Genomic DNA, 14,212 nt, shown 5'->3' with positions numbered 1-14,212 from the left:
CCTTTGTCTCCTTCACAATTGAGAATTCAGGTATCACACCGCCACGTTCCACCAGAGTCCCCATGGTTGTTATTTTGTCCACCACCCCTTCCCTGTTAGTTAGCATTAAATCGAGGATACTGATCCTCTCATTCCTTCCTCTACTTTCTGCTGGAGAAAGTTGTCAGCAACACATGTCAGGAATCTCTTGGTGGTGCCATGCTTGGCAGAATTTGTCTCCCAGCATAAATCAGGGAAACTGAAGTCCCCCATGATGACTACATTTTGGAAATGCTGGCGAGTTGCTATTCAAAGGTTGCCTCCTTGTCCTCTTTTTGATTGGGTGGATGGTAATATATACCAATGACTATGTTTTTCTTATTTTTGCTCCCTTTAAATTTAGCCAGATGCTTTCAATGGGGCTACTAAGTTCCTTTTCTTGAATTTCTGTGCAGATATATGTGTCTCCCCACATATACTACAACTCCACCTCCCTATTTGTTTTTCTTGAACAGGTTGCATCCATCAGTTGTAGAAGTCCTGCTCCTGGAGACAACGCAATGTAGGGTGAGGGTGGTTAGGGGTCTCCCAGTGGTCCTTCATAGCCTTTGATAGCTATCCTATTCATATCTGCCCCTTCAGAACAGCATCCTCCAAACGGATTAAGTTGTAGACTATAGCCTTGTCCTGCTCAGTTGATTGTCGCACTAGAATACCAAGGAATTTAGCCATGTAGAAGACCTGTTCCAAAAACTGTCCCAAGCTCTCTCCTGGGAATCCCTCTCTCTGAGCCAAGACCACGTCATCCAGGGATGCAGAGACAGACTCGGCCAGCTCCAACGTGTCAGAGTCCACATAGTCCACATCCACAGAGTCGGTGTCCAGGGACAGAGAAGGAGATCTGTCATGCCATTCCCGGTGAGACATGCTGGGTTCTTCCTATTGCTGACAGATGGGTCTCAGTGGTGTTCAGCAGGAGTGTATCGCCATAGGTGGAGCCAGTCAGCTGAGCCGATGGGGATCTGCCATTGGTTCCCATTGATACTGCCTGGAGCTAGGTACCAAAAGTGTCCCCTATGGTATATGGATGTTGGAGCAGATCCATGGCTGAGACCAACCGGTACGATGACACTGGAGACGGCTGCATAGATGGTGGACCATAAGACAGGCGTGGAGTCAATGGTATAGCGTCTGGCTCCTGACCGTGTAGTGTAGCTCTCTCTTGGGAAGGAACTGGAGATTTCCTTATTTTGCCATCCAAAAATGAACCTGGGGCCAGTCCCTCCCTCTGTGGGTTGTGCTCTGAAAGCATCTGGACAGGTGAGTGACTACAAGCCTCTACAACCAGGTAGTGTCGGATCAGAGAGGATGGAACCATCAGTGATCGGATCAGAGCCTCACACATGGGAGATATCGGTTTGGGGGGCACAACAATCGCTGCGTCTTTGGATGGAGACCATCTCTGTTCTGGGTCAGAATGGTGATGCTTGGAACACTTAGTATGGCCTTTGGTTTTCTTGGCCTTTTTCCTTGGTTCCGAAGACTTAAGAGTGGAGATGTTTCTCCTTTTGATTTTTCGGTACCTCCACCTCCACTTGGTCAGCAGAGGGAATGATTTTATTGGCGGTATCCATGGGAGGGCATTTCCTCAAGCTCTCTCTCGGGGTCGAAGTAGATGGACCTCTTTCTGCAGTGGCATTTCTCATCTTGTCCAAGGCCCAGTCCCACATCTCCATCTGGAGCCTGCCAGCTCCATTTCTACATCCCTGTTTATTGAACACCCAGCAGTGTTTACACTTACCCACCCAGCGTTCCTTGCCGAGGCAGAACAGGCACAGGAAGTGGCCATCGGAGGATGGCATTTCGACTCTGCAGCCGGAGCACTTTCGGAAGACCAGTTTGCTGAGCAACATCAGGAGAAGAAACACATAGAAGTAGAGGATCACAACAGAAGGACTTTTTCAAATATGTTTTTCATAGGGAGTGTGTGTGTTTCTGAGGTTGTAAGGGGACGGGGAGAAGCAGGGGCTGAGAGGATTGGTTGGTAGTAGGATTAGAGTTAGATTTAGAGTGAGAATAGAGTACGGCTATAGAATTAAAGGCAAGTTTGAATACTATGAACAAGGGGAATAGGGAAGCACAGTGACCACTGGCAAACAGCAGACAAAAGCTAACTGACGAAACAGCAGGAGCCCGCCTTTTATAAAAGAGGGAGGGGCAGGCTCCTATGGAAAGTTCTAGGCTAAGCTAGAAAAATCATCCCAAATGAGGCACTGCGCAGGTGGAGCACCCATATGTGTGACGCACAGGGATCACGATGAAGAGCAACAGGGTCTCCTGAAGCAAGGTGACAGGTCACTTGCAGTTTGACTAGATCTTGGGAATAACTTGCTACCAGTGCAGACCTGGAGTACTATTATCAGATCTACAAGACCCAGTAAATCCCTAGACAGCTACAATTGGGCAGCTTCTAGAATCCCCAGCACACACACAGTCTCCTTTCAGGTGCCCCACAAACCACTGAATGACTAAAAAGGGATAATTGGGCTGAAAGTCCACATACATTGGTGCATTTCAGATGCAGGGTTCTTATCAATGTTGTACCCTTTAGTAAAAAGGTCAGCCAGTGAGACTTGGACAGTATACAGGAGGCACACTAGGCAACTGAACCACTTCCACATGACTTTCCCCCACAGACTTCTGAGGATCCGGTGGCAGGTCAAGGTGCCAGACACAGAAGTCCTCTCCAGAGCAGGCCTGCCATCAGCTCACACCCTGCTGATGAAAGCCCAGACATGCTGGGCAGGCCATGTTGCAAGGATGCCAGACCACTGCATCCCCAGACAGCTCTTCTATGGTGAGCTGTCTCAAGGAAAGCGATTGCACGGGGGACAAAAGAAGCGATACAAAGACATGCTGAAAGCCTCTCTCAAGCCCCTGGTTATCGACACCACCTCCTGGGAGACCCTGGCACAAGACCGATTGACATGGTGCACGCTGATCCACCAAGGCTGCCAAACTTCTGGAGCCAGAAGGACAACCATAGCACAGGAGAAGCGAGCACTTTATGAAGCCAGAGTTGCAAACGCTGCAACAGTGGTGCCCACACATGTCTGCCTGATAAGTGGCAGAACACTCCGTGCCCATATTGGCCTCACCAGCCACCTGAGGACACACCATGGACAACTCTCAACCCACTAGATGTCAAGGTCCTCATCGAAAACGATGGATGAACATCATCATCAAGCAGCAACCGCATTGCTTGTGCACACACGCAAATGGTTTTGCCATACTCAGCCCTGGCGCCCCTCTCCGCCTTTCAGAGATGAAGCCCATTCGAGTGCATTCTCAACATGATGGGGCATTTATTTCTTGGGCCTTTCTTTTCCCAGCTCCGGGGCCCCCATGCACAGCCTCTGCCTTATCAACCATCTAATTCACATCTTTGAGAATATGTGTGTGGACATGAGAGGAGTAATTGGGTTCTGCGTACAACAAGCTTTCTTGAGCCAGCCACAACAAAAAGGCTATCACAACTGTGTGGACTAATGGAACATTTATCGTTGATACTAGAGAGGAGATAGGAGAACAAAGCAATAGATTATTCTCACATCAAGCAGCCCAGATTGGCTCCTATGTGCGAGGCTGTAATTCTGTGCACAACTGACATAAGAAGAAATTCCACTGAACACAGAGCTGACTCCCAGTAAACACGCACAGGGTTGGGGTGCACATCACTGGGCTACAGTGCATTCAAGTCAACTGGAAGGTTTTTTGTTTTTGTTTTGAGACTATGTGAATCCATCTTGAGTAAGAATGCAGGAAAAAATTATCTAGGCATTAGCGATGATCATTACAAAAATAATAAACATGTGTTAGGTAGGTTTCATCTACTACTATGTAGAACTTTTCATTTACTGAGATCTTACAGTTAACCAGCTCTACCAAAAGAGTTATTTCTCACAAGAGTTATTGTGTTTGGCTATCCATACAAATGACAGTCATTTGTGGCCTTGAAGAAAATAATCAACTTTAGAGTTTCTCTGGCTTTTGTAGACTTTCTCTGTTTACCTGGAAGCAATTCTTACCTGCAATAAATCAACAACACTGGCTATTAACTGAGGAGAGAGAGAACCAAACTTGAGATGTTTATATAGCCCTGGGCACCCTGTAGCTCAGTGCAACTTTTAACAGAAAGCCCCCAGATCTAATCTACCAAGGTAGACTACAGAAAATAAAATGTTCTGAACAATTTGGATGTGGGTGGAAGACCAGACACACATTTCATCCAATTTCACCTGTCTGAGGTGGCCAAGCAGTGGTAAGATCAGAACACATGTGTTTGTCTGCATGGCACCACATGATTCTTGGGAGCTAGGAACCAGCATCTCTCCAAATTTTCCAGCCTAACACCTGCCAATTAATACCTGTGCATTAGAAAGGATTCTTGGGTATATCCTAGAGCTGTTGTGCCTTGCCATCAGAGTCTTCTGTGGGCTTTGAAAGCATCCTCTTGAATGCATCCATTCTCTCCTGAATCTATAAGTGGCAGGAAAGGATAGAAGGGGTAGGGAAGCTACTTTCAGGGAGAATTGTCTGCAATTCCCCATCTTCAGAGTGAAGACCATCTGCTTGTCTACAAGGGAGTCCCAATACACCCCTCACAAATGACTGCCATAGAACTCCAAGGCCACATGGGCAAACCAGGGCAAGTGGAATTCAAGCAACAAGGCATGAATCGTTTTGTGATTATGCTAACAGAAAGCTTAAGTACACTTAAGTCATGCTGAATCAAACCAAAGGCTTATCTAAGTCCAGCCTTAAGTTCATGCAGTGCCCAACCAGCAATCTGTGAGAAGCCAATATGTAAGACAAGAGCAACTTTGCACCTTCCTGCTCTTGTTCCCAGCATCTGGTATACAGAGACTTAAAGCCTTCAATATCCAGCCATCATAACAAGTAGCCATTGAATCTCTTAACCTCAGTTTTCATCTCTGGCTTCCAAGGCCAAAAAGGCTGACAGTGTTCCATACATGTCATTTAAACAGACTTTCAGTTCAAATAATTAAGGAGACCAAGACACTCCTTCTAGGGCAGGGGTCCTCAATCTTTTTGAATAAGAGGCCAGTTGAAAGGCTGCGGTGACCACTGGGGGCTGGTCATGTGGGGGTGACTGAGGATGCAGGCCGGTGAGGTGCTGTCGGGCACGCACGAGGCAGCGGCTCGCTCTGAGATCTCCCAGCGAGTCCAAAACCATCTGCGAGCGAGCAAGCCACCACCACCTCACCCTTGCAGCAAGCACACGAGCAGGGGGAGAACAGCAGCATGGGCCGGATGAATGGTCATGGTGGGCCGAATCCGTCCCGCGGGCCATAGTTGAGGACCCATATTCTAGGGGATGGTATTCTCCATCCTAGCTCACCTTTGCTGAGAAGATTGTTGTTGTCATTGTTAGTCGCGAAGTCGTGTCCGACCCATCGCGACCCCATGGACAACATTCCTCCAGGCCTTCCTGTCTTCCACCATCCCCCAGAGTCCACACCAACTACTCCAGTGACTCCATCCAGCCACCTCATCCTCTGCTGTCCCTTCTCCTTTTGCCATCTATTGTTCCCAGCATTAGACTCTTCTCCAGGGAGTCCTTCCTTCTCATTAGGTGGCCAAAGTGCCGAGAAGATAAGTTAGGGTTTGAGAAATGAGACTAGAAAGATTTTTTAAAAAACTACTATTACTCCAGACAGTGATCATAAATACCAGAGGTCAACTTCAAAAAAATATTTTCTGAGTCACGGAGTGGGTGGGGAATTAGAGGGGATTATTCAACTTCGTTAGAGTCATCTTGCCCAGATAAGCAGAACTACTCACTACTGATTCATCAGAAATACCCTTCATTTTCCTTTTCAGGAAACTAGGAGGCGGGAGGAAGAGGCAAATGCTCAGCCTTGTATGAAAGCCAGTGGGCGGGCTGCATCTGGAACAGACAAGAAACCCTCCGCCCATAGCTTCAATTGGCTTCCGAGGGGGAAATACACATTTTCACATCATCCTCCCATACTCCTAACTACCATCACTGTGACACTGCTAGCTCTGTCAGCTAAGCAATTATGCAAATCCAGCTTTCTGCAGTAGTTCCAGTTTTATTGCAAGTGCAAGGAGTGTGCGTTCACGCAAGCATGCACACACATTAAGCCTGTGTGGGGCTTCTAAACTTTAACAAGCTCCAAACACCACTCATAACTTTAGACCTGCAGGAGCCCTTCACCATTTAGTATAGTGCAGAAAGATGGTAAGAGATGTAGAGAATTAAAAGAACAGGGAAGAGGAGGGACAATGTGGCAGAGCAGTCTGAGATGAGGAGAATCAGTTGCATATCTCCACCAAACCATAAAGCTCCTTAGCCGAGCTTGCAGCAATCTCAGCCTAACCTACCTCACAGGCTTGCTATGAGGGCAAGACTGCAAGAGAGGAGGGTAAAGTGAAACCACGTATACACCTTCTTGGAGAATGAGTGCAGCACAAACTAGGGCCAACTGATTAAGACTGAGGGCAGCAGGAGCATAACAGGCCACGGTCATGAAATCTTAAATCCTAAGTTCCATTATGGAGAAGTTGAATACCAAAAATGGGGGCACTACAAGCAAAATATATAATCTCGTTTGAAAGTCTGCCTCTCCAACACTGCCCAGTATTAAAGATTTGTGATAGCTGGGACTGTGAGTAAAATTTCAGAACTCCAAGATTAAAATCCTGTGCAGAGAGAAGGTGCACTATGCACAAACTTGTTTTGTATATTAAACATTTGCTTTTTTGCATGTTTACTATGGCTGACTAGACTTTGAACTCCACCTCCAACCACTGAAAATATCATCCCACCACCTCTTAGACTCTGAGTTTTACCCACATGCTGGCAATCTTTATGGACTAGAAACCTGATTTCTCTCCTGCTGCCACTCCATGACTAAGAAATTCCAGCATGTGCATGCACACAAACAGTCCCTCTAGTGAACACACCCTTCGAAATTCACTATCATTCCACTCAGGGATACATGGACCACATTAAAACTGATCATTACTCAGGCTAAAATAGTTTTCCACACCATTTTTTAAAAAGACCACAAATCCCCAAGTAGGGCAGCGATGTTCTTAGATGCAACGGTGGATAATACTAACACATACCACGACCTCGCAATGAAACTGTACTTTTGAATATCATGCAAAAAGTCTTAACATAGGGACCGAGAGGAAAGAGATGTCTAAGAAACTGACCCATTTCTCTGGGTCTAGTGCCAAGAATTCCAATAGCAGACCCTCGCATAGAACATAGTGCAGGCAATTCCCATTTTGCTGCCTGAACAACCAGTGACAAACAGAGCAGTGAAACTAAAAGACGCTGTGCTGACGTCAGGAAGCCTAAGCTCTGAAACCACAACGGACCCTTCTTCCCCTCAGTGCCAAGTAGCTTTTAAGCCAGGGAAGGGGAAAGAGAAAGAAAAGCTACAGTTGACTACAATATCATGTCAGCAGGCTAGACACTCTGGTGTCCAAAGAGGATTAATTTCTAAAAAACCCAGCAGAGTTCCACTACAGGGGACGGGCTAGTTCCCTCCTTTTTGTAACCGCATACAAGATGGCAAACACTCACCTGCTGTGGCCGAGTTCAGGACAGGCAGAAAGAGTTACACATGACACCATATACAAGTTGCTTAGAAGGAACCCACTGGCCTGGTTTGCAGGTGTTAATATGTTAGAATCCTAGAAGGACACTGACTTGTCATTGATGGGGAAGTGTACCTGGACATGCTGCTCAGTCACCTAAATGGACCCCAGATCTTCCATCCATGGTCTGCTCACCAGAGATTTGCCTTGTCTTTCCCCAGAGTTTGCTGGATTACAACCTCCATCATCTTTCACCTGGTATTTGCAGGCTTACAACAACTAGGCTTAGGTGATATTCTTTAAATATGGTTTAGAAATAAATTATTTATGCATGTATTTTAAATTTCTTATATACAGTCTGATTATTATAAAATCTCAAGATGGTTTACCTAAAAAGGCAAAAATTATATATTAAAACTGTATTACAACCATAAATTAATTAAAAACTCCTTAGTGGCCACACTTGCTACACCTAATTAAAATACATTGATTTAAAATCTGGGAGAATAAAAAGGTCTTGGCCTGGCACCAAAATGAATAAAGTGCAGAGAGGTGTGCCTGATGCTGACAGAGAGAGTTCCGTCATTGGGGTGTTATCACAAAGATGGCCCTCATCCTTGTGACAATTCTCCTCACCTCTCTCAAGGTGGGCTCTCAGAGAAGGACCTCACAGATGATCTTAGGGTCCTAGCAAGCTCATACGAAAGGGACATTTCCTTAGATAACCAGGTCCTAAACCATTTAAGGTTTTATATACTATTGTAATACCTTAAATTGGCCCAGACTTTAACTGGTAGCCAGTGTAGCTTATATAAGACCAGAGTGATGTGTTCTCATTCACCAGTCAGTAATCTGGCAACTCTATTCTGAACCAATTGCAATGTCTGGATCATCTTCAAGGGCAACCCCACAATTATCACCCTCGTTTCTCTTGCTCTTAAAAATTCTTGAATATTTTTAGCTATATTTTTCTTTAAAAGTCTGTTGAGCCAGCCAATAGCAAGTGAGCGCATTTTTTAAAATGTATTGCTCAAACACTCCCGTAATGGAAGAAAACTATTTCTCAGCACAAAGCAGCCTTGGAAATAAGGCATGAAACAAGTCAAGAGGCTTAGCAGTATGATCTGTGTGTGCTTCCTCTACTGCATTTAATGGGACACCCTCCCCTTTAGGTCTACCTGAAACTACAGCCTGAGTTGATAAGCAATTTCTGTGAATGCATAAGGAGTGCAAATGCTACACATGCCAGCACAGACACACAGAGAGCTAGTCAAGGAGCTGCCCAAACAGGAAAGGCCACATTAACCACTGTGCGCTGCAGGCCCCAAGCTCCCTGGAAAGACGGCACAGTCAAAAATAGCACTCTCCTCAAGAGGCAGGATGTTTTGGGAACCAGACTAAGGCCAAGCGTAAGCATTAATATGTAGCGGGCTTGCCCAGCTCTCCACAAAAACAATCTGCTTACACCGATGACTGAACGGGAGCATAAACTACACCACTCTGTCTCCCTGCATTTTACACCCGGTCTCATTCACGCGGTGAAGTACACAGCACAACTGGAAAAATGCCACACGCTGCAGAAATACAGTAGTCAAAGAGCTCCATGCCAGCTTTTTAAAAATATTCCCACTCTCTGGCACGGACGCAATTCTCCACCCCAGCTGAGACACTGAATGCACGGTACGGCTGTTATGTGACACTTCACTCTCTCATGTGCACCGTACAAAACGTTTTCACAACTGTCATTTCTCAGGGTCATTCCATCACAAAATGGTATGACTCATAAGAAAGAGGCAGGCTGATCTGTAAGATCTTTAAAACACTATGCAGATTACAGAATAAAGTGAGCTGTCATCGCTGATAACATAACCAAACATGGATCATCAGCAAGAAAAAGTGATTTTGCTCATGCCAAACTGACAAAAGGAGTGGATTCGCTTAGGTTACTCAAGTTCATGTTCTGTCTGCCTACTATTCCCATTTTATTTCTTTTTCCAAGCGGAGGAAAACGAGATCTCCCACTCAACACAGCCAAAAAGTGACACTAAGTTTGCAAAAACTAACACAAGTTCCTCCGCTCCTCAAACCAAACCCATTCCAGGGGATCTTGATTAAAAAGCCAAAAAAAATGTTATCTAAAAGCTTCCATTTCTTTTTGAACAAAAAGACATTGTTATGCAGACCTGATGATCCAGGAGGAACCTAGTCCTTTATATCAGTTCTGTAGTGAATCCAGTAACAAAGTACTGATTGTTCCACAGTACAACTTTCCCAAAGGAGTATTATTAAGTGCAAATGTCAAGTGAAGGAGATATGTAACAGTTTGGATGTGGAATATAATAAATGAAAGTGGGAGATCCCTTTAATTATTTCATAATTCAACATGTTCATGAAAGAGATAAACACGCCTATGGAGCAGTACTGCAGACAGAGATTATGGGGTATGGAAGTGTCAGAGGGTGTAACAGGAGGGAGGAAAGATTGTTTGGGTGTGGACAGGGAGGATCTGCAAGTAATGAGTCATCCACAACAGGAAAAGTAGGATTATTTTGAAATAAATGGCTTGGGATGCAAGGAATGTCAGGGCTAAAAAAAGTGATAGAGTAGAGAAGACTGAACAGAAATGTTTGGCTCCAAACCTAAAAGGGAACGGCACTGTGTCCTAAGCAGTGGGTCAACAGAGAAAGGCCAGTGAGTTAATCGCAGATTTTGGAGCTAGAGAAAGAGACAGGTGAATGCCAGATGAGCCCAACTGTAGAGTACCCTGCTCTGAGAACAAGTTTCTAGGAAAGAGAGTAGCAATATTCACTGGAAATACTTAAGTGGAGACTGGGACAGCCAAAACAGGCTTCAACCTGCACTGAGCCAGGGTAGGAATAAATGACCCTGAAGACTCTTTCCAACTCTCTGAATCATAAAGAGCAGTAACAACCACAAAAGGGACACCAAGGACAAGAAAAAATATTAAAATGACATGCTAAGGACCGCATATGAGGAATTACAATATAAGAGCAGTACCACTAGGTAATGCCACAGGTCCATCCAGGATTCCCTTTCCTACAACAGCTAGGAAAGATGCTCTGGTCAGGGCACAAACAGATCACAAAGGCAACAGTTCGCTTCCTGGTAGACTGCCTCTGAACATCAAGGCTCAACAGAGCTTTCAAAAAAGTTGTCCTTGATAAGCCTTGTTTATCCAGCATTGACTTGCCTAATCTTTTAAACCCAGAAAACTAGGGATGATCGCCATATTTTGTGGCAGCAAAAAATAAGAACCAACAGAAATGGGTTGATGCATTTGACACATATGGGGAAGGAAAGATGTACTAAGACACATGGGAGGAAGGAAATGAAAGAGGAAGGTATCCATGGAGGTAAGATGCACAGAGGCAGGTTTTCAGAAACTCTGTTGCAAAAAGGAGCGCTTTCTTTCAACAACAAACATGCTACAGGGGGACTTCTTCAGGGAAGATTTTTCATCAAACTGCACAGGAGAACACATACTTTGAAACACAGAGAATGGACATGTGTTTCCAGAAAAAACACAAAAGTGTGACTCAAACTGAATTTTGGCTGACCTTGGAATATTCTGGTCAGAGACTGGGAACCTATAGAAGTGTTGAGATCATAAGGCAAGCACTCAATGGAAAGATTTTGGAGAGGTCAAATGGGGACATGAAGACACAATAAGTGCCTGGGACAGGGGAAGAATAGCAACACCACAGAACCCCCACTGCTTTCCTCTTCTGCAACACTCCTACAATGCTCCTCTAAGGGACCCCAGTACATCAGCTCCTGATAAAGAACTCACATAACCCCAGCACAGAACAACACTCTGACTTCCTGTATCTTCAAATCTCACACACTCCAATCTCCTTTGGTGGGAATCCTATCAATGCCACAATTTTCACTAGCCGAAGTTCCTCCAAATTTCAGCCTAAAATGTACACCACCAAGCTGCTTCCTTTGAGTCCCCCCATAAATAACTACTCTAGTTCTCTCAGCTTCATACTTCCCCAACATTGCCTCCAGCTGGAATGCAAGCAAATTATTCCACACTCTTCCCACATAATCTCACCTAAACATGTCCTCCAGTGGGGTCCCAACCCGACCCATTTCTCATATATCACATGCTCCACAACTTTCCTTCATGTTTTCCTGACACCTGCCAACTGCCTCCCCACCGGACATACGCACGCCGTCAAAGACACCAACCACTCATCAACTGAAGTTTCCTTTTTAACAGCTCCGGCTCAGGACACAAAATTCTTCCCCCAACATACCCCAGTTGCCCCCATTCTCCCACCCAGCCCCAACATTTTCTCCTCGGACAGCTCGCTCTACCTGCCTCTCCCCACAGCCCTTCCTAACACCGCTACCCGGAACCCATTCCCCCAAATGCCTCACACAGTCCCCCAACCCCATCATGACAGCCCCCATTTCCCACCAGCCCCACCGCCCCGATGCAAACCAACCCCAAGGGGAGCTCACCTTTGTGACACCCAAGTGATCCCCCAAGAAGCCCCTTCCACAAGCACGACCTTCCCCTTCCCCACTCTCCGCCGGCCCCAGCACCGCCCCACAGGCACCCCACTGCTCCCCTCCGCAGCACCCCGGCATTCCCAGCACGTGTCCCCCAACTCTCATGACAGCCGCTTTGCCCCCCTCCCCAGGGGGTCTTCCCAATTCGCCTTCCTCGGGATATCCCCTCACGTCCGCGGCCCCCCGGGCCACGGCACCCCGTCCGCTCCGGCACTCACGTAGACGGGCAGGGGCCAGGGGTACACGGCCGGCTCGGCTCCCACGGGCGACTTCAGCCGGAGCTCCAACCTCTCGCCCATGCTGGCGGCGGAAAAGTCAGCGAGCGACGGGAGCGCGGCAGCCCGAGCGGGGGACGAAGTCACGCCGGGGAGGCGGGGGCGGGCGAGCGGCGGCCGGCCCGCACCATGCTACACCGGCGGCGGCGGCGGCGGCTGCTGCGGCTGCTGTGGAGGACCAGCGAGCAGCCGCTCCTTCCCCTCGCGCGCTCGTGCCTCTCTATTGTCGCTCGCGCCGGGCCGACTTTATAGGCGGCAGCAGCAGCAGCCGCGCCGCCGCCATCTTGCGCCGCCCCCGCCGGCGTCAAGCAAGGGAGGGGAGGAGGGAGGAGCCGTTCGCGCCGCGGCCGCTGCTGACAGCCAGGGAAGGATGAGATCGGGTGCGGGCGGGCGACGACAACCAACGGCCTTGCACGTATATAGCGATCTTTTTAAACCACACGGGCTTGACTGTACTATGAAAGAGGATAAAGTCAGCGAGGGACGGCGGGGGCGTCGCACGCACTCACTGGCAGCGGCGCATGCGCCCTCGCCCCAATATAATCTCTATATATTCTATAGAGCGTATGTACAGCGTGGGGAAGGTCGGGAGCGCGCGCACACGCCTGCGGGGGTGGGCCCGAGGGGGCTGGTGGGCGGGGCTCGCCATTGCGCTCAACATTCGACAGTGCGCGAGGGGGATGCGCGCGCCGGAAGAAGGAAGCGCGCGGTTCTCTCCCCCCCCGCCATCAACGAGGGGGCGGGAGCGTGCCTCGCGCCGCGGCCGCGCGCTCCCTTGTCCTCAGTTGCCCTCAGCGGAGGAGTGGAGCGAGCTGCGCTGCTCGCTCGCGCGCGCGCTGGGGGGAGTTGAGGGGGCGGGCGCGCGCGCACGCACGGGAGAGTCTGTCGCGAGCACCGCCGCGGTGGAGACGGAGGCGCGGCGGGGGCCGGGGAGAGAAGCGGAGCCCCGTCGTGCGTGTGCGTGCCTGCGCGCTGCACGAACTCCCGCTAGATACATAAATAAATAAATGAAAATAAACGCTTGAGGCTGTTGCCCTGTCAAGTCAGCAACAACATGGGTGGGGGGTGTCAGTATTTATACACGGAATTTACCTCAGACAAAACGACTACCAAATAAATAAATATACACACCCTTCAGTGAAGGAGTGGCGAAAGGTTTCAGGAAAAACTACTTCCAAACTATAGACAAACCCAGAGTAAAAGTGTGGAGGGAGGGCTAATTCTGCCTGTATATATTATGCCATATACGATACTATATAATAATATTACACAAAGCTATTCCCTTCATGGGTCACTGCCTTGTCATGGCGAAGAGGCTTGTCTAGCGCAATGAAGCTATGAGCTATGCTGTGCGGGGGCACCCAAGACGGGCAGGCCATAGCAGAGGGCTCTGACAAAACGACATGTACATGGTGGGCACGTCGTGAGCAGAGCCGGCTGGACCCAGGGTCAGACTAGATGGCCCGGGAGACTCCTTCCAACAGTTTCTATGTGCTCTGCAGCCAAAGATGCAGAAGCTCTATCCAGTCAGTAGAAACATAAGCCCAAGAGCTGACTGTGGCTCAGATCATGAGGTGCTTCTTGCAAAATTCAGGATTAAATTGAAGAAACTAGGGAAAAGCACTAGTCCATTCACATATGACCTAAATCATATTCCTGATGAAGATACATTGGATATGACAAATTTGCTGTTGAGAGTTGCGAAGTCACGTCTGACCCTCTGCGACCCCATAGACAACATTCCTCCAGGCCCCCCTGTC

At 47.9% G+C, this 14,212-nt stretch overlaps 1 protein-coding gene across 6 annotated transcripts in view; it reads right to left on the bottom strand.

The window, feature by feature from the left end:
* DOT1L (DOT1 like histone lysine methyltransferase) overlaps nt 1–14,212 on the bottom strand; it is a 124,231-nt gene that overhangs the window by 86,146 nt on the left and 23,873 nt on the right. For 5 of the 6 annotated variants that reach the window (XM_044453384.1, XM_044453389.1, XM_044453387.1 and 2 more), the window contains exon 1: nt 12,396–12,732. The exons of the other annotated variant lie outside the window; for it this stretch is intronic. In XM_044453384.1, coding sequence (XP_044309319.1) covers nt 12,396–12,476 — 81 coding nt within the window. In that variant the 5' untranslated portion in view covers nt 12,477–12,732. Of the gene's footprint in view, nt 1–12,395; nt 12,733–14,212 lie in introns of those variants that run through there. 6 annotated transcript variants of the gene reach the window in all.

This window comes from Varanus komodoensis, unplaced genomic scaffold, assembly GCF_004798865.1.
Source record: "Varanus komodoensis strain SLA01 unplaced genomic scaffold, ASM479886v1 scaffold79, whole genome shotgun sequence".
In the NCBI taxonomy this organism is placed as follows: Eukaryota; Metazoa; Chordata; class Lepidosauria; order Squamata; family Varanidae; genus Varanus; species Varanus komodoensis.
The sequence above is the reverse complement of the archived record's forward strand: the minus strand, read 5'-3'. Positions and strand labels throughout refer to the sequence as shown.